Source organism: Gallus gallus, chromosome 3 (genome assembly GCF_016699485.2).
Source record: "Gallus gallus isolate bGalGal1 chromosome 3, bGalGal1.mat.broiler.GRCg7b, whole genome shotgun sequence".
NCBI classification, from domain to species: Eukaryota; Metazoa; Chordata; class Aves; order Galliformes; family Phasianidae; genus Gallus; species Gallus gallus.
The window spans coordinates 62408440-62429408 of NC_052534.1; the positions used below are offsets into that span (position 1 = coordinate 62408440).

At 40.9% G+C, this 20969-nt stretch overlaps 1 protein-coding gene across 3 annotated transcripts in view; it reads left to right on the forward strand.

Moving 5' to 3' along the window:
* MCM9 (minichromosome maintenance 9 homologous recombination repair factor) overlaps positions 1-20969 on the forward strand; it is a 58900-nt gene that overhangs the window by 385 nt on the left and 37546 nt on the right. For 2 of the 3 annotated variants that reach the window (NM_001398197.1, XM_040696681.2), the window contains exons 2-7: positions 210-526; positions 4165-4481; positions 6492-6573; positions 7473-7673; positions 9884-10009; positions 13161-13280. In NM_001398197.1, the coding sequence (NP_001385126.1) occupies positions 217-526; positions 4165-4481; positions 6492-6573; positions 7473-7673; positions 9884-10009; positions 13161-13280 (1156 nt within the window). In that variant the 5' untranslated portion in view covers positions 210-216. Of the gene's footprint in view, positions 1-209; positions 527-4164; positions 4482-6491; positions 6574-7472; positions 7674-9883; positions 10010-11618; positions 11716-13160; positions 13286-20969 lie in introns of those variants that run through there. The other variant, XM_040696682.2, reaches the window with a different exon arrangement.

A 20969-nucleotide genomic window follows, 5' to 3' on the forward strand; every position in this document is an offset into this window, starting at 1 on the left:
GTCTGGCGGGAGCCGCCATCCCGCCTCGCAGCCGTGAGGAGCCGGTGGGAAGGGAAAGAGCCGGTGCCCGTAGCAGCCCCGCACAGCCCAGCCGCGGCCTGCTTGTGCCTCCCTCCGCCATGAGCTTTTCTCTAAGTTTTTAGATTCCCGCATGACTTGATTTCGAAGCCTCTCACTTTTTAACTGCTTTACCTTGCTCGTCCGGGCAGGTTCGGTATGGCGCTGCGCGCCGACCAGGTGAGCCTCATCGGGCAGGTGTTCGAGTCCTACCTGCTGCAGCACCACCGGGACGACATCCTCGGCATCCTGCGCCAGGGGGACGACGAGGCGCACTATCCGGTCCTCGTCGACGCCCTGACGCTGTTCGAGACCAACATGGAGATCGGGGAGTACTTCAACGCCTTCCCCAGCCAGGTGCTGCCCATCTTTGACGGTGCGCTACGCCGGGCAGCCATGGCGGTGCTGCAGGCCGCCACGCCATCCCCAGAGCTCCGCATGAAGCCAAACCTCCATGCCAGGATTTCAGGTGAGTGGCGGGCAGGGAGGCAGCAGGGCAACTTCTTGTTGGTCTTTCTGACTTTCCCTGTGCTGTGACACTTGGCAGTAGGTTATGTGAAGTGGAGTTACGTAGGCCATGGAGATGTCCCTTATGGTGCGTATGCAGTGGTTAGAGGTTTGTTACAGAGTCAGGACTCAAACCGCAGTCTTCTCATGAGAAAATGCTTCTCAGACCAGTGCTTGGTCTCAGGCTGTTTGTCCTGACAGCTGGAAGGTCTAGCTAAAAGTTCTAGAGGAGGGTCTACAGTTCCTAGCTGTTTTTGCCCTATGACTTCCTCATAGTATGAACTAGCTTGCAGTTCCAACCACATTCCAAAATGGGCAGGGTCCAAAGTTTGAGTTGTCTTGTAGTTTTATCTGAATTAGTTAAAATCTGTGCTTAACTAGTAGTTATAAAATTACTTCTTGGAATGGACTGTTGGAAGGAACGGTCATTACTAATGGATTTCATTGTTTTTTCGCTACAAGTACATATGCCATCATTCTTCACTGTTGGGAAGACTTTAGTGGCTTTGAGGTGAGGTAGTTGTGAAGCACAGCTTCTGGAGTTAAAACACCTGTTGTAGGGAACTGGGTTTGATGGTGGCATGGTCCCATCCTGTCATTGCTGGCAGTGACTGTTTGGAGCTGTCCAGTTTGCAAATGCAGGAGATGATGACCACTGTTTCCCAACCTTGCCTCATGTTTGAGTGCTTTATGATCATTTGTCTTTTGGCAGCTTGAACACAGAGAGCATGCACATGGCAGTCCCCGCTCTGTTTTGAGTAAAACCAAGATTTTGTGGAATAATATTTTTGAATTAAAGAAGTGAAATCCCTGCTAGTGACGTGAGGGAGTAAATTGTCCCTGAACAATCTGGTGGTCTTCTGTGATAGAGTGACCAGCATCAGTGGACAAGGGAAGATCAGTTGATGTCATTTACCTTGTCTTCCTTAAGGCCTTTGACATGATCCCCCTCTCTTGCCTCTGTATTGGAAATATATCGTTTTGATTGATGGACTGTTAGAGAGAGAAGGAATTCATGAGAAACTTCAGCAGGGTCCTGCACCTGGATCAGGGCAATCCCCAATATCAGTATACTGGGTGATGACTTGATTGAGAGCATATAAGCACTTGGGGATGGTGGTGGATAAAAAATTGAATAGGAGCCAGCAGTATGTGTTTTGCAATGTAACCTGGTCTGCATAAGAAGTGTGGCCAGCAGGCTGCATAAGGCCACCTTATTGTGGCCTTCTAGTCTATAAAGGCAGTTTGTAAGAAAGATGGGGAGAGACTTTTTAACAGGGCCTGCAGTGACAGGACAAGGGACAATGTTTTTCAACTGAAAGAGGGCAGATTTAGGTCTTCTGTAAGAAAGAAAGTGTTTATGTTGACGTTGGTGAGACACTGGAACACATTGTCCAGAGGAGTGGTAGATGCCTCACCATCTGGAGTGGTCAAAATCAGGTTGGCTGAGGCTTTGTACAACCTGATCTAGTGCAAGAAGTTGCTGCCCATGGCAGAGGATTTGGCACTAGAAGGTCTTTAAAGGTCCCTTCCAACCAACCCTTGTGGCTCTCATAATGCATTTTGTCCGTGATTTTAGGAAAAAAAGCCCACAACAGTTTGCTACCTGCTTAGATGTCATGCAGTTGATGTACAACTGCTGACTACGTGATGTACAAGGATGGCCTCTACCTTGTACAGAATATTGAATGTTCAGTGCACTAATAAAACTAGGAGCAAATGAAAACTTTATTTGCAGTGTTCTAGGATGCATTTGCAGGCTTGAGCTGGAGTGAGGGAGAGAGGTTTGGTTTATGTTAGGGATAAGAATGCAGTCTTGTCACGCTTGTGTTGATGTGGACAGGATACCTAAGGAGCTCAGAGAAGGATGCGGGCGGTGTGAATAGGCAGTGGTTGACAATGGGTGGTTACCCCTCCTTCCCTCAGGAGGGAAGAAGGTGCAATTATCTGAATTTTAGCAATGTATGAATTTAATTGTGCCACTGCTCTTCTTGATGCAAATCCATTAGAGGATTTTTCCTTACCATTAGCCTGAGCACTCATGTCAGTTGTTGGTAGCCATGCTGCTGCTGGTAGTTCAGTTTTACATGTTATTACTAATACACAAAGGCTTATTCAAAGAGGCACACACTCAAATAGTTTGTCAAGCAGTCTGATATAATCAGTGCGAAAGCTCCCTTTTCCCCTGTCCTGCCTCCTGTCTTTTTGCTATTCACTGGGATGATCATAGCACATATCCTGCCAGCAGGGCTGCAGCTCTCTCTGGTGTAAGCTGAGAAACACTGGATTTTGATTTTTATTTCCTATTGACTAAACTCAACAAAAACAGAAACCTGTAGGAGAGTAAGAATTTGTGCCAGGTTTGGAAGAGGCAATACATGGTTTTGTTACAGTCAACCAGAAAATTACTTTGTTTCCATTTCTACATAATAGTTCATTTCTTTTCCAGATTACTTCCTTAATTCAACTATAATGAGCTTAGTGTTTAATAATATTTTCTTTAAACAGAAGCAAAAAGTCAAACACTTTGCTTAAAAGCATCAAAGCAGAATGTTTCAACGTGTCTGAAACAAAAGATTTTATTTGGGAAATACTGAAATAAGGACATTCTGCCTTTTCCTTAACAGCCAAAGCTACTGAGCAGATTTGACCTGTGAAATAGTGTTGGTCCCCTTAGAAAAATCATTTTCCAGCTGATTTATTATTTACATCCCCATTTTCTGACTTTGTTTCAGAAGTAAAACTATAAGAAATTATTTTCAAATAATTTGTTTAAATTGATATTTACTAAGTCCTACAGTTTCTTGTAAAATAACTTCTGAAGAGGCAATGCATTCTGGAGGCCAGTCATTTTTATAAAGACTTTGCAGGCAGTTGAGTGAGACTGATCTTCCTCAGGCTTTCTGCAGCTGTGCTGCTGTGGTGCTCATATCGATGAACACAGCAATGGGATCCATGCACCACAGCTGGCTGTTGGGGTGGAGTTAAAGGAGAGAAGCACCACAGAAATTTTGTCACCACTTACGTGAGCAGAAAAGTGACTTCATTCTGGTTGTGTTGTTAATCCTTTTCTATTCTGACATCTATTCTGACATTCTATTTCTGACATCTTCTGTGTCCTTCAGATTTACTGGTGGATTTAAGGTCAAATACTCATGTACTGTGACTTTAGAATTTGTTTAGACTTGAGAATTCCCACAAGATGCAGAACTGTGTTTTTTTTTTTACCCTGGGAATAATTCTGAACCACAGTTGAGAACTGTGTTCAGAATCAAGGACATTGGCAGATCATTTGAATTGATAGATCTGAGAAGATCAGCATCTTTTTTCATGAATGGAAACTGCTTGTGACTACTGAGCCGTTGACAAAGGAGACTAAAATGGCCATATTTTCTGATTGTGATCAGCATCTGATGCTTTTCACTGTTGAAGACCGATTAATCCCACGTATGCTGCGACAGATGAATTGTTGAATTATATTTACAGAATAGCTATAGCTAGTGTTAATAGGTCAGATGTGTTTCCTAGTCTCTCTGTTTAATTGCACTGCAAGTAATTTCATGCACGTGGTCTCATGCTGCACATACTTTGATTTAACAGGTTTGCCCATTTGCCCGGAGCTGACTCGAGAGCACATTCCTAAGACCAGGGATGTGGGTCACTTCTTGTCTGTCACTGGGACTGTCATCCGTACCAGTCTGGTGAAAGTGCTGGAATTTGAGCGGAGCTACATCTGCAATAAGTGCAAACACGTATTTGTGGCTAAGGCTGACTTTGAGCAGTACTATGCTTTCTGCCGTCCATCAGCCTGCCTGAATGAAGAGGGCTGCAACTCAACCAAGTTCACTTGCCTCTCTGGAACATCCTCCTCCCCTTCCAGCTGCAGAGACTATCAGGAAATCAAAATTCAGGAGCAGGTGAAAAAAAAACTTGAGAAAGGGGGAGGGTATCACGGTGTAGATGTCTCAAATATCAAAATAATGAACTTTAGCAGGAAGGTATTTGGGGGCTTAATTTCATGCTGGAATAAGACATCTCCACTAATTTTAGCAAAACTGTATTTCTGAGTTAAGTTTGTCCTGTTTTCATGTAGAACTTCTGCATGCTAAGATAAGTGGAAAAGTTTTACAGGTTGTTATTTAAAAGAGAGGGCTAATCAGCTTACAAGAAGTCAGAGAACCCACCTCTCAGAGATTTGCAGTCAGAGAGTTAAAAAACATAGGCACATGTTGACTAGACTTCCATGATTAGGTACTTATTATATTGAAGATCATATGAAACACTGAAGGTTAGTATACAGATCAAACTTCAGAGCTGAATCCGTCTATCACTATGTGTGTTGTTCCTCTAAGCGCTGACTGAACGTGGTGTTGATGTATGCTATTTCTAAGGAATAAAGCTAGCTCAGTGGTAGCCAAGGTCAGCTGTAGGGGTGCAGTATGGTCAGTATATGCTATCTGTAAATGTTGTCTTCCTTCTATCAACAATCATATCAACAGTTACTGAAAATGTGATCCTCACAGAATTGGCATTTGTTTTCTGAAGTCAGTCCTGAGTGAATGGCCTCAAGGACAGTTAAGCTGGAGAAGTGACAAACAATCAGGGCTCTTTTTACAGTAGCATGTAAGACAAAACAGGCACAGGAAAAGCTACAATGTATGAAAATTGAGGATAAGCAGAGTACATTGTAGCCGATGTTCCTATGTTTATACCTTCATAAATCCTTTTAAAGTTCTCTTCAGTTATTTCAGACTTTTGATTTTATAAATACTGGTGCTAATCTACATAGTGTGTGTGTTACATGTATGAAAACAAAGGTCCGAAATAGAAATCATACATTTCAAAATTCAGAATAGCAAAAAAAAAAAAAAGGGGGGGGGGTGGAATCAAACTATTTATTGGAAATAAACCCTATGTTGCATGGTTATTTCTGACATAGTTTCTGTAACATTTTTGTTTGTTTTACTATATGACACAAAGATCTCTGTGATGGGAAAGGAATGTGAGCTTATTAAACACAGTAGAGTTAAACCAAGAATGAGTTTCGCTCATTTCCTATTTAGTGCTGCGAGTAACTGCATGTTCCACCAGTGCTGACAGTGATGTGAACTGCCTGTGGCCATTTAGATACTATACAAGTGTGAATTACCCTTTCTAGGCATGAGACAGTGAGTAAATCTGGAGTTCTAGTATATAAAATCCTGTGCTGCAAAATGGAGAGGTACTTCTGATTCTTGTTCTTGTGCAGTGGATATTTTAACAACTAATGCAAGCTTCAATTGTAAATGGAAAGATTTCTCTTTGGAAATAGTCCATGACAAGTCTGCGTACTTTACCCTAGAGAAAAGGAAAGAGAAAGATTTTCAGTGGTTAGTGGCACATTTGTTGATACACATGCATCTGGTCATGTGCAAATTTAATTCTCAACACCTAGGTGTAAATTAAATCTCAATATGTCAAATTTTATCAATATAGAAGAAAAATGTAGAGAATAATCTTTCAGTATATAGTTCAGTGAAGGGTTATCTAACCCATGGGCATGCTTCAGGACTCCAAATAAATTTTACTTATTGAATAAGTGCCTGAAAAATATCTCAAATTTTAACAACAGCAATAAAAATCAGTTATTTCAAATGACATCTCTCAGTGAGGTTTTTTCAGCAAGACACCAAAGTTACTCAGCACCTCCCAGGATTGAGCACCTTCAGCTAATTTAATACCCAGGTCTGTTTCCATTACTATCAACATCAAATTTCCATGTTTAAACTCTTGACAGCAGTAATGTGTTTACCATATAAGTTCTATGAGAAAAAGCAAGGATTGACCTCAGTTCCAGGAGGGGATAAAAGGTCTTTAAGCCAAAGCAGCAATAAATGACATTTGAAAGGTGCTATTCTTAATAAGTGCTATTCCTTCCTGTCTCCTAGGTTCAAAGACTGTCTGTCGGAAGCATCCCTCGTTGCATGGTGGTTGTTCTGGAAGATGACTTAGTGGACAGTTGCAAATCTGGTGAGGATATAGCGTACGTTACATATAATTGTACCATGAGTGTTTTTACTCTTTCATTTGAGATCTCTGCCGAGCAGTCTGTCAGCACTGAGGGTTTTTTTGATGAGATATGTTTATCTGTCACGTTGTTGTTTCAGCTTAGAAGTTAGCATGGCAGTTGAAGACTGATCTAGAAAGCACTGTATATCCACATGCTACAACTTGGTTATTTGGCAGATCAGTTTCGATAAGTATCATGTTGTGATGCACTGAAAGTATGTTAAGCTTGTTAGCGCAAGAACCCCAGGCCTCTTGACGAAATGGATTGGGCCATACCTGCAGTGTGATGTCCATCTGTAGGTCTGGAACACTGTGCAAACTAACATAGCTAAAGGATGCTGCAGACAGAAAAAGCTGTTTGTCTTCCAAAAAGGAAGCTAGTTGGTGAGAGGGTGAGTAAGAATGGACTAAAACTTCTTAGTTGTATCCCTACAAGAAATTCAGTGCTCGTTATTGGTTGTACTGTCAGAGAACACTGTAGCCAGAAGGTTCATGTGTGGTGCTGGTATTCTTCACAGAAGTCATCAAAGGTTAAGTAAGTGTTTGCTCTTTTAGAAAAGAGGAAACACAGGTAGGTATAACTTAAAGAATTTAGAAGCAGAAGGACATAGTAGCTTCCTACTACAGACAGAAGGAATTTAGATGATGTTTGTTTCAGACTTAAAAACTGCAGGATTGTTTTTTATTGCTGCTTTGTTTTTCTGTATTTTTTTTTGTTGGTTTTCTTTTTAACTCTGTAACACGTGGTCTAAACTATTCTATTATCCATTACAGTGGACACAGCTGCATATTTGTCAATCATAATAGACTTTATCTTTTTTTCTCTTTTTTTTTTAACCAATCTTTGTTGTTACCCACAGGAGATGACATCACAGTGTATGGAGTGGTAATGCAGAGATGGAAACCTTTCCATCAGGATGCACGCTGTGACTTGGAGCTTGTTTTGAAAGCCAACTACGTTAAAGTAAATAACGAGCAGCTAGCAGGTGTTACAATTGATGAAGAGGTCCGCAAGGAATTTGAAGACTTCTGGGAAAAGCATAGAAATAATCCCTTAGCAGGTTAGTACTTGAAAGCTTTAAAGTAGATGAAATCAGCAGTGACGGTACAATGACTGAGCATAAATTCCCACGTATATTCCCACCACCAGTGCCTCCAAAACTACATTTTTTTCCAGTAGCGGAATATGAAATACTTATTTTAAAATAGTACCAAACATCTTTCATTGATCTTTCTTCTTTTGAGGTTTCTAGTCAAGTGTTTCCTGGAACGTTTATTAGCAAGAAATGAAAAGAGGGAAAAAAAAATCGGTGCTTTATAAACATGAAAGAAGAAGCATACCCATTAGAAGTAATGTAGAGCAGATATACTTAGCTGTTGAGTAACATATCTGTTGACTCTGGGGCTAGATGTCTCATTGTCTCTGCATCCTAACTTAGGCTCTGAATAATTGTCAAGCAGCTTAGCGTATGCCATCTTTAACCTTACTCTGAAGTGTATAGCCCCATGAATTTAAGTGCTGTGGAGCCTCATATTACGTACAGAGAGACTCTCTGATTTGACAGTGGCTTCCAAAAGCCAAAGTGTTTAGCATGCTGGCTCCTAATTTTACACTAGTCTACAGTCTGCCACCTAGCAATTACCAGTTGTGCCCTGAGCTCCATTCCTTTCCAGTGACGTAAATCCCAGTGACACTGGGATCTATGTCACTGAACTGTCTCAAAATAGCACCATCTTTTAAAACCTTGAACTTGGTCTTTCTCCTTGAAAGACAAATGGAAGAAGGGTAGGTGTCAATGTTTCCCTTAAAAATCAGATTGCTCATGTGAGAAATCAGAGATTACATCAATGGCAAACATTCTTCAGAATTGCGTTTCCTAGAAAGTAGTTTAATTGCTAGCCTCCAACTATTTGGAGTGAGAACAATTGTTACCACTCCGTTGTGAAACTGTTTGGAATGTAATTCAGGATCCACTTTGAAGGTCCACGGTCGTCTTTCATTCTCAAGATGATTTTTGGAAGCTTGCAATGTGGTTTTATGTAGTATTAGCAATTCAGAATTAAATAGGTGTGAAGTGGCTACAAGAAAATTGGGAAGGAAATTAGAGGAATCCTGACTGTCCGAGATGTTCCTTTCAGGCTGTTTTTGTGAATCAGTATCCTCTCTGGTGAAGGCAGAGATCAAACCTGATGAGTCTACTGTGCAGACCATTTCAGAACAGGTTGTATGTGTATGTTTACTGTTTTTCAAGTGAGAATGGTAGCCAGTACTACATTTCATGTTAGTTCCTGATGCTGTGTACTAGGTATGTCCTGAGAAAGCTGCCATGGCAGGCCAGTAAGAGAACTTAGACAGGTGACTACTTTTTCTGGGTACTGTCTAAGAAGAAGCAGAACTGCTGAGCTGTTCATCACTGACAAGGCAGATGAATCTTAAGTCAAATAGAGGCAACTATGGAGTTAAATCTTGAGTTATGATGAGCCTGACCAAAATTATAATTTTTTTTTCATTTTTGGACAAAAATGTGTTAACTCTCTCAAAAGACCTCCACAAGAAACACATATGCCTCAAGTCATTGTGAGGTGCCTACTTATTTTGCCAGTACCAAATTTAAACCATTATGTTAGGAACTCAAAATTGGTTGCTTTGTTTTATGTGCCCTAGCAGTGGAATTAATATATGACATTAATCCTGCGATCCCTTGCATGCTGTTGGTATCAGAATCTCAAAGGGTAAGCCAACAAAATTATCATAGCAGATGGAAGTGCTGCTTTGCTCTGTGAGACTATGGAAAGGAGGAGGAACACACAGAAGAAGTAGAGTGAAGATGATGAGAAAATGAGCTGTGTTATGCCTGCATGGAGACATGTTTTCTTATTTTTCTTAAATGTACAATACACCAGTTTTCAAGGAGGTACTTTGAAGTGTGGAAAAAAAAGTTTATTTCTCCTCTACACTTTTATGTGAAACGAAAGTAGTTGTGTGATGGCATTTTTTTAGTGCCTTTTCCCAGATCATCCATCTATTCCTTAAACTTGGACAGGATTGGCATTACTGCCTGTGACAATGGAAGATTTAACTTCTTTAAAATTAAGAACATTAGGATCAAACAATCATTTGAGTTTCATTTAAAAAATGAAAAAGACAGAAGGAAAGAAAGAAAAGCAGGCCCAATTTTTTTTTTTGTCAGTGCAGAAATATACATATCCATGAGTAATGAAGTTTTACTCCTAGGGCAGTGCTGAGTGCCACTTTCTGCTCACGTTCTAGGGAGGAATGAAATTTTGGCTAGTTTATGCCCTCAAGTGTTTGGATTGTACCTGGTGAAGTTGGCTGTAGCCATGGTGCTTGCTGGTGGTGTGCAGAGGATTGATGCTACTGGAACTCGAATCAGAGGTTAGTATTGTCTCTGATAGTGTCTTGTGTACTAACAATTGCTCCCATTGCTGTTTTCACCCATATTCCTCCTTCTTCCCAAATTAGTAAGGTTTCAGAAGCATAATAATCCCATTTCTGTGACTGAGAGCTATATTTTATTAATGCTGAATATTATTCCAGAATCTCAGATATATCATAGAATTGTAGGGTCACCAAGGTTGGAGAAGACCTCCAAGATCATCCAGTCCAACTGTCCACCTATCACGAATAGTTCTTACTAAACCATGTCCCTCAACACAACATCTAAACATTCCTTGAACATCTCCAGGGTCAGTGATTCCACCACCTCCCTGGGCAGTCCATTCCATCACCTTACCGTTCTTTCAGAGAAGCAGCATTTCCTAACGTCCAGCCTGAATCTCCCTTGGTGCAACTTGAGTGATTCCCTCTAGTACTGTCACTAGTTACAGGAGAGAAGAGGCCGACCCCCAGCTCACTACAACCTCTTTCCAGGTAGTTGCAAAAAGTGACAAGATCCCAGCTCCTTCATCCGCTTCTCATAAGGCCTGTGCTCCTTAGTTGTCCTTCTCTGGACGCACTCCAGACACTCAATGTCTTTTTTGCAGTGTGGGGCCCAAAACTGAACACAGTACTCGAGGTGTGACCTCAGTAGTGCTGAGAGGTACGATTACTTCCTTGCTCCTGCTAGCAACAGTATTTCTGGTACAAGCCAGGATGCCATTGGCCTTCTTGGCCACCTGGGCACACTGCTGGCTCATGTTCAGCCGAGCATCGATCAATATCCCCATGTCCATTTCCTCTACATAGTCCTTCAGCCATTCTGCCCCAAGCCTGTAGCGCTGCCTGGGGTTGTTGTGGTCAAAGTACAGGACGTGCCACTTGGTCTTCTGGAACTTCATCCCACTGGCCTCATCCCAGCAATCTAGCCTATCCAGATCCCTCTATAGGACCTTGCTACCGCCAGGCAGATTGACACTTCCAGCCGACTTGGTGTCATCTGCAAACTGACTGAGGATGCACTCAATGCCCTCATCCAGGTCATCAATAAAGATATTGAAGAGGACAGGCCCCAGCACTGACCCCTGGAGAACACCACTTGTGTCTGGTCACCAGGTGGATTTAACTCCATTCACCACCACTCTCTGGGCCTGGGCTTCCAGCCAGTTCTTTACCCAGCAAAGAGTGTACCTGTCCAAGCCACGGGCTGCCAGCTTCTGCAGGAGAACACTGTGGGAGACAGTGTCAAAGGTGTTGCTGGAGTCAACCCCCATCCTGACCTACCTCAGTTTCCCAGGTACCTTTACATAATAGGTTTGAGGCCTTGGAACCGGAGGGAGAGGTGAGTGAAGATGCAGTGGGAGGTCTACCTGCAAGGTTGTCTAGGGTGAAGCAGTCAACTCCACACCTCAAGACTGCCTCCACCAGGAAGGAAAAAGATGGGTGATTGTCATCAGCAACTCCCTTCTGAAAGGAATGGAGGGCCCTACGTGTCAGCCTGACCCTTCCCGTAGGGAGGTGTGCTGCCTCTCTGGGTCCTGGGTCAGGGATATTTCTGGAAAACTCCCCAGTCTGATCCACCTCTCTGATTATTACCCTTTATTAATAGTTCAGGCCAGCAGCAATGAGGTCGCTGACAGAAGCCTGAGGATTATCAAATTGACTTCAGGGGACTGGAGCACTTAGTTAATGGAGCAGGCATACAGGTAGTATTTTCCTCTACTTCTTCAGTAGCAGGGAAGGACGCTGAGAGGGGCAGGAAAACCCATCTTATAAAGACATGGCTGAGAGGCTGGTGCAAACACAAGAATTTTGGTTCTTTGATCGTGGGGTGGTCTACTCAGCAGCTGGCCTGAGGTCTGCTGATGGGTCCCACCTGTCTCAAAGGGGGAAATGGATCCTTGCCCAGGAGCTGGCAGGGCTTGTGGAGAGGGCTGCTAGAGATGAGCCTAGGGGAACGATAACGAGATCAGGGGTGAGGCAAGGGGCACAGCTGAAATGCATCTACACCAATGCACACAACAGAGGCAACAAACAGGAGAAGCCTGAACCCATTTGGCAGTGGGCAAGCTACGACTTAGTTGCTGTTACAGAAACAGAAAATAAAGAGGATGACTGGACTTCCTTTTCTTATTTTAATTTTTCCCAAATAAAATCAGGTAAAAACTTGCGTTCAAGATTCCATTAGCTGGAATATTAATGGCAATTTCTTTAGATCAAACATTAACTTCACTTTTTATTGTATAAGTAATGTTTTGAAATTATTTCTAGTATAATATTCCCAGTGGTATCTGGCATCAAAGGATGGAATATTAATAATTTCTTAATACACATCACTGTAGTGAAAGGAAAATTTAAAGGATTCAATTTACTTTCTAATGCCAGACTTTTCCATCTGTGATTGTCAGCACTTCTCACTTAGATCTGTTACTGTAAGTTGTCCACCTGCTGATTCTCCTTCTGTTGTTATTAGATGGCAAATATGCCATGTGCCAGGTGGTACACAGGTCGTAATCTATGTAGGTCATAATAATTCTAAAGTAATATGAGTGTGTATACAAATACGGGATCTTCTGTGTGCTCCAGCAACAAGATAAAATTATAGTTTGAATTGAAGTTGTAATAATGTTTTGTGGATGACAGTCTCGCTTCACTGGGATTGGAGCATCCAAATAATTTATGTATGTAATTACACAGTTTTGGATTCACTGAATTGTATAACTGTTGGTGATAATAACAATATTGTTTAAGAAAAACAACCTGATGATTTCATTAGGTCCTTTTGCAGTAATTTAAGTAACTGAATCCTTTTGTTTCACGTTAAAGAGTGAGCTGAGTCTAAGGAAGGAGTACTCTAAGATGTAAGAACTTGCATTGTGGAAATTTTGTCAAATACCTGCTTTTATTTTTAAAATAATTCATTATAAGTATTTGGTTTGGGTACAACAGTATGACTGTATGATTTTATTGAATGATATATTGATCAGACCCTGTAAACAGTACAGTCTTAAACATTACAACATATAATTCGGTATGCGTAGTGCTAAATGTGAGATGAAGAACTTAGAAGTACTATTTAACTCAGAGCATTTTGCATATATTTTTGTATGTATATGTACTATCTACCTCTATATCAATGTTTTCCTCCAAGGTGAATCGCATCTTCTGTTAGTTGGAGACCCAGGAACGGGGAAATCTCAGTTTCTCAAGTATGCAGTAAAGATTACACCGCGGTCTGTGCTTACTGCAGGAATTGGATCTACAAGTGCAGGTATGTGCTTCTTCAGTTGGAAGTCTTTGTAATGTCCTCCAATGCAAAGAACGTAGAGGGGTCTTTTACCTCTGGGTTTTAGGTTGTATGAGTACAGTTTAAGCGAAAAACTGCTGGTGGAGGCATTCCATGCCTCTGCAGAAGGGCAGTCCTGTTTGTTCTGTATCAGTGGAGCAGTGTGATGAGCTTCTAACAGGGAACCTTATGAGCCCCATCCAGAGGTATATCTTGCTGGTTTGCTAGGAGAGGGTGATGTGGATCTGTATTTTTAGTGTTCCTCCCAGCTATGACAGAATTGACATCCTCTCCAGAGCTCACGTTGTGTGATGTGCTAGAATCATGTGGTTTCCCCTGAACATATATATTCAGGGGAGTATATGTTCTTCTGTTGTTTTATATATTTTTGGCTGGGTGCCAGTTTGATTTCTGCTTCTTTTCTGGGAGTATACCCCTGTGTTGAGGAACTATTTCTGATATATAAAAATGCCTTTGGAGAGCAAGGTTTATTTAAAAAAGAACCCTCCAACAAGCTTTAAGTATGTCCTAGCTGCCTCTGAATGCTAGATATCTTTACGGACTCTTCAGTGGACAATATGCTGGCTCAGATCACCTCTGCAAATGACTTCATTTGAGCAAAAGACTACATTACTAGTACATTCAAAATTGTGAAATAATTAAGGACAAAAGTGAAAAGGTTTCAGCTGGCATGTGTACCTTAAATATTTCTCTGGTACTGCTGTTCTCTTTATGTTTGGAAACAGCATTACGTATAGACAGGAAAACCAGGTAATAAATCTTTGCCAGTTCTGAAGCTATGCATACGTGTGTGCTGTGTCTTCTGTAGCTTTGGAACTACGACAGCTATTTCAGTGGTAGTGGAATGAGCACATATACTCTTGTTTGAAATACGTGTGCCTCTGATTTTCCACTCAAATAATTGACAAATATGTCTGAAGAGAAACTAGAGAGAATTTTTTGGCTCATATAATGTTATGTCTACATTTTGTTCTGTGTTAAGAACTAAGAACAGGCTGGATTATTAAAATTTTGCTCAGGGACTGGCACTGACCTGGAGTAAAATTTTGTCATGAATTTCATTGTGATCTTTCCCGCTTTTATTGGGAGTAATTTCCCTGTGTCAGCTGCTCTTGGCTTCTGACGTTGCTGTTGCCTTCTTCACCACATTTCCCACTTCACCTTCATTTTCTGTGTGGTCTGGTTTTCAGGTCAGCCATGACAGCTGTGTTCAAAGACATTTCCCTGAAAACCAATATGGCAGTTTACATGCTTATATACACATGCAATAGAATCAACTGTAATTTTGTGTGGAGATAAAAAGAGTTTCATCTTGTGAAAGGATCATTTTAGGTCTTTAGATCATCTACATTTCACTTTTCTTTATATTTTAAAAAAAGCACTCTATCTCCTTTGCTTTCCTGAAATCTTACTGCAGGTGTGTCAAATTCCTGCCTTGAAATTCTTAAAAACCCTTATCATAAGTGAAACTTGAGTACCTCACCAGAAACCCTAACCATAGTTTAATTGTAGAGAACATTTTCATCATTTGAACTGCTGGACTGAAGCATTAATTTCTAGCCCAAGAGTTTGGATGTAGCTTGAATTATTTTCCTTGCCCTCCTTGTTCAAGGAGTGTCTTATTAATATTTTTGGAGCTCTACCTAACATTGATTTTTGTCAACTTGCTGTTCATGCAGAAGCACCATATGATGAGCTTTGAGTACAAGATTGTGTAAAATTTCTTGTCATAACTGTATTCTTCAAATTACCAATTTCTACTTTCTCAGTGGGGGAGACTCCTAATGGATATTTTTTCCTCCATAGTAGAAAGACTAGATCTGTAAGTTCCACTTCTTCCTTACATTATATAAAAGTAGTCTGGACTGCAGTTTAATTACTGACTCTATGATTACAGTCTACATATGCCAAAAGACACACTAATGAATTGGTAAAATCCTGGGTAAGCTAAAAGTTGTCTTATATTTGGATTCCTTTTTCAGAGAAATCTGCTAATAACTCACCAAACTCTGATAAGATCTTTAAACATGTCTGGTATCCATTTCCCATCTGGTAACTGGGGACATTGGGATTCTTCTTCCAAAACTGTTGTATCAATTTTCCATTTTTCTATACAAGCATTTCCTGGTGCCTGGACATGGTACTAGATAACGCACTTGTTGCACCAAAACTCCTTTTCTGCTCTACCTTAGGAAACATTTCCTTTTAGATCCATTATGATTCTTTGGGGCCCTGCAGTGTCATCTGCCTGCTGCAAACCTGTTAACCTATCTAGACCTAACTAGAATTAACTTCGCAGAATTGCTGAAAAAGGAATCCAACTCTGCTAGCTTCATTTATTGTCAAGTCCCCCACTCTTTCAAACAGGTTTCTGCTTCCCCCAAGGCTTTTTAAACAAAATCTGTGCTTCATCAGATGTGTTTTGCTGATTCAAAAAGTATGATCCAGGCTAACACCCTGTTTTGTTTTATCTTTTTTTTTTTCTTAATTGAATCAGTATTGAAGATCTTCATCTTTCTTATCTCACTGAGAGGCTCAAGTTGACAGCTTGCTGCAAATAACTTTTCTAAAGGACAAGTAATCCATTCTATTTGTGGGTAAAAACAGAACCTTACTTTCAGTCTCTAGATAGCATGCTGAGTTTACTTGTTTTATCAGGTTACCTTTCTTGCTAACATGTAATACAGGTTTTCTGTTGATAATTCTCTCCAAACTTATGACTTTCATGAGGAACCAAACTTTATTCCTTTGTCATCTCTGCCATTAAATTTGTCAGCCACAAGGTCAACCCACCTGCAACAACTCAGTGGCAAAAATTTCCTTTGAGAGTAGAGGACTTTCTGATTTGTAAGTAAAAGATGGGAACCACCTATCTCACATTTGCTGTCTACAGAGTGTTCATATTTTGTAAGGGCCTGATTCATTCTTTCTGCTTCCCATCTGAGAATGACAGGTAGTCATTCATATGCCCTTAATTTTTCAATATTGATACATACTTTTCCAGAAGGAGACATACTGAAGTTTAGCAAAATCTCTCTCTGTTTCCACCTTACTACTGAGTTTAACTGTTTTGCAGTCCTCATAACTGTAGTGCTGCTTGTGCATATTTGGATGAGATGATCACTAATAAGAAAATATTTCCTTTTTCTCTGGAGCCTAAGATTTGCAGCAATCATTTGAGTGTGTTTGACTCCATAGAGGTTGCAGACTCCACCTGCTGCTGCTGGATCTGGAGCTCCTGGGCATTCAGACCACAGTCATGCTGACGTTTTCTGGTGCATACTTGGCTGTTGAAATTTCTGGAGAGTTTTGTTCAGTCCACAGATGGACTGCATAAAGAATTTTGTGAACTGTGTTCAGAACAGCTTGTCTAAAATGTGGGAGACTATCAGCTGTTTCTCCTACTCTCCAGTTCTGTACAACATACCCTCCTGAGTTGTATGAAATACAGCCTTCTGGCCTCTCCTCTTACAGCCTCTACAGAGCCCCCTCAGAGAACTGCCTTTTGTTGACATTTTGCAGAGTCTGTGATTGTCCATATTGATGCCAGCAGCATTTTGTTAATATATATGCTCTTTCAGTGCTCCTCACTGAAGGCAACAAACTCAAGGGTAAACAACCATTTTTCTTCTTGTAGTAAGCCTTTCCCTGCTACATAGTCTTCAGATGCTAACCATTGTCTCTCTTATCATCCAGTAGAAACCACATCCAAATGCTTGTTGTGAGTTAGAGTTATGAATAGAGTACACGTTGTCAGTATCCTAGGATACACAAGGTACTGAAACTGGAGACATTTTTTCCCAGTCTATAGATCCCCAAAATGTTTCTGAGCACTCACTAGTTGATACATGCTAAGGAAGTGAAAGGGAACATGCTAGCTAACAATTTACTGCTGAGGATAATAGCATGGCAGTACTTGGATCCATACCATGGCCCTGATTAGGTTATTGAGGTGTAGCCTTTAGGCTAGGCTTTCTGCATTTTTACTCCTAACACACAGTTCTTATTTTCCTGAATATTCAAAATTGTACATGAACTCATAGTTTCTGTCAGCATGTACGTTGAAAATATTTTTCTTATACTATGACTTCACTTGCTGTTCCCTAAGCAGTTAGGCCTCAAGTCGAGGAGGCCTTAACTCTCTAGGAAGTCTACTAAACTTCTTTAAGGAGTGAATTTTGAGATTTTGATCAAAGTTCCAGGGAGAAATGCAACATCCCTCTAGCAATATGTCTTGGAGATCTGCAAATTCCCTTAATTTCCTTTCACTAATGCTGTTCTGCAGTGGCCTTGTGCTGAGACAGTGCTTGTTGTTGCTACCTGCGTGTAACAGATTAGAGCAAAGTCTGTCTTCAAAAATTTTAGTCTGTTCACAGCTTTATCTGGAGACCTTCAGATAGGAGGGACAAGAAATACTGCAGGAGGAACATCTTTATCAGCAGTGTTGGCCAGAGGTCACAATCTTGGCAAAATACATTCAGACAGGCCTTCGTAAGAGGTTTTCTTCCTGCTATTGAAGTGTCAGGAATTTCATTCCGTTCATTTCTTTTACATAACTTTAGAATTTCCTTTGCTGTACCATAAAGCCTTCTGTTTCTTCCCAGTCTGTATCATTGTTGGTCTGCCACACCTTTCAAGTGAGACAGGACAAGCCAGAGGACCCTTTATGTGGGAAGATAAGCCTCATTATCATCTTAAGGTCCAACAGACTCTCAGAGGGAAACTCATGATCTCCTGACATTTCAGCCAGTTCTTATCATTGCTGTTAACACTTAGCTGTTATCTCCTACATCTGGTATTGTTCTGCAGCACAAACTCCTTCCTCTGGTTGTCTGCTGGAGGCCAGCCACATCACCCATACCATGAACAATAACTGCTCACCATGCTTCCAAGCCAGCATTACCAAAAGTCAGAAATGTTGATGGGTGTCCTCCCTTCACCCCAGCCTTTGCTTCCGAGAGGCCTTTATATTCTAGATACAAACCTTGTTCAACTTGAATGTAGCCTCCATAGAGACTCCAGCTGGTTCTTCCCTCTTAGAAATTCTTTGCTAAAACTAAAAATCAAGCAAAAGTACTTCCACCTGTCTTCTGCAGCCCATGTCTAATCTCACACATTTGAAGACCAGCTCTGAAGAAGCAGAACTTTAGCCGGGAACATAAATACAAATGGGAAGGCCTAGCATGAGCAGTCCCCCATACGCTGTCTGCCATTATAGGTAGTTGTATGTTTCATTTTGTCTTCCCTGCTGACCCTGAGCAGAACCCTCCAGCAAGCAACAACTGTAACACACCATCTGCAGCCCAAACTTCTTCTGTGGCTCTCAACAGAACATAAGAATCTGGCCCACTAAACTTGCAGGCCACTGCCTTCCAGACCATTTGTTGTAGATGAGTAGCTGGGTAATTAAGGAAGTGAAAAATCTCCTGCAGTTGTCCATACAGAAGTCACGAGATTTAGCTACTCTGTTCTTTTCTGTCTCTTGTAAATGAGGATTAGCGTGGAGTGTGCATGCATAAGGTTTGGGTTTTTTTTGTTTTTTTTTTGTTTTTACCTTTTTCTTCCTTACCAATTTTGGATGGCAGTGAACAGCCTTTATATATACACAACTGGGCTAGCCTTTAGTCAGCTGACTTCAGGAAAATCAGCACTTGAAGCCCTCCAAAGAAAAATAGTGGATTGCCACATTGTCAGTTTTGTCTCTGATGCTGACCCACGTTTCAGGAGTACAAACTGCAGGGCAGGCTGTAAACTAAGTGACCATGGTTATTGTAGCTACATTCTGAGCCCTGAATATATGAAGAAAGAGTAGTATTCTCAGTGGTGTTTTGCAGAGCCATTAGGGAGGTCACACTTCACCAGTCTCCCTTAGGATGGAGCTACCGTAATTTGCCCCCTTCCAACTCTGAATGTCCTAGTAATTCAGACTGGAATAATGTATTAATTAATCACTGACTGTAAGATGGACAATGTTTGTGGGTTTTTTCCAAGCTAGACAGAAAAACAGCCTCATCTTTCATCAGTAATAGGGCCTTGTGTTATCCATTTCTTTGTAATATGGAAAATCTCTGATGAATATTACGACAATCCTCTAATGGAATTGAGTACGTCTATCTAGCTGAGGTACAAGTACAGTGAGATGCATCACTATTCCTGTCAACAGAATCTGTAGCATTCTCTTGCATTTTGATGGCTTACACAAATTGAAGTTTGTTGGTAAGTGAACTTGTCTTCAGCATTGAAATTGTAATGTTCTGCTGTCAGTGCTACCTGCCTATGTTTGGTAAGCAGCCCTGCTGTCCTGAAACGTTCAGAGGTAAGAGACAAGTCTTTATAGAGGTGCAGTACATTCACTGTATCTTTTAATGTCACTAATTTTGTGCTTTGCCACCTGATCATTAGTCCTAAAGTATCTGGAATACTCAAATTCCTTATCTCTGGAATATGGTTTTGCGAGGAAATGTGGCAAATACAGAAAACAGTTTGTATGGACTGCTAAGATCTGGACAGGCTTGAAGAAGACCTGAGAGTGCCCCTATCTTTTAGAAAGCATAGAAAGATCACTCCCTCAAAAAGACTGTAAGGTGCTCTTGTAGTGTGTATGGTGTTTTTTTAATAGTTGTCACCAAACACAGCACAGCAATTCTTTTTTCCACAGTTGATGGGTCTGCTATAGGTAGTGCCTGCATCACTGAGGGGCTGCCATATTCTTCATATGTTGCAGCATCATGCCATCTGGTCTAGTTTGAAGTTTACTGCACCCAAGTTCACAAGTACAGTTGACCTTTTTTTCTTCTGGACAGTCTATCTTCACATTCTGAATTTCTCCAACTGGCTTGCAGGCTGATTGATGTAGTTTTGCTCACCATGTTTTGTAGTTGATTCTGCAATGGCAGTAACAGTTTGCTCTTTCTGTAGCACATGCTTCTAAAAAGCCTCTGTGCTACTGGTGGATGGATCCTGGTTATAGCTTGTACCTGATCATACTTTCAATCGCTGGCAGGAACAAAGGTTTGAAATACTATTACAATAGCTTTAGGTCAGGTCAGACATCATTAGCCTACCAGCCTTTCAGCAGATGACTATGTTAAATGCTTACATTTGAGATATATTGACTTTTGCAGTATCACATTAGAATTTGGGTTCCAAGTATTAACAGCTGTGAGTACAATTTGGTCATTCAGCTCCCATACGCTCTGCTGAGCTGCGGTGCAAGAAAGAAACATGCACATGTAACATTCACATCAGGTCTTTCCTTTGCAATTTGAAAATATACATTTTAAATTAAAGACAGTTGTACTAATTGTGTGAAAAAGAGAGAAATGCTAACTGACTGGGACATCTTCATCCCTATTAGAGAATGCAGAAAAAGGAGAGAAAGCATTCTATTTTTATTCGGAACTGTTCTGCCATGTCATCATGAAATGTATCTGTTTTAAGGGCATAGAACCTACAAGGGTGCAGTTTGTGTGGTTACTAGTAACCAGCAGAAAAATATTTCTGTAATCTGACATGACAGATTACCATTGTAAATGCATATACAGTCACAGTAAACCTATAAGGCTGACAAGGATTAGAAGGAATAACTAAATTGTGAGTGTCATAACGATGTCTTAAGTCTTTACAATTCACTACCTCATTCTATTTTTTTTT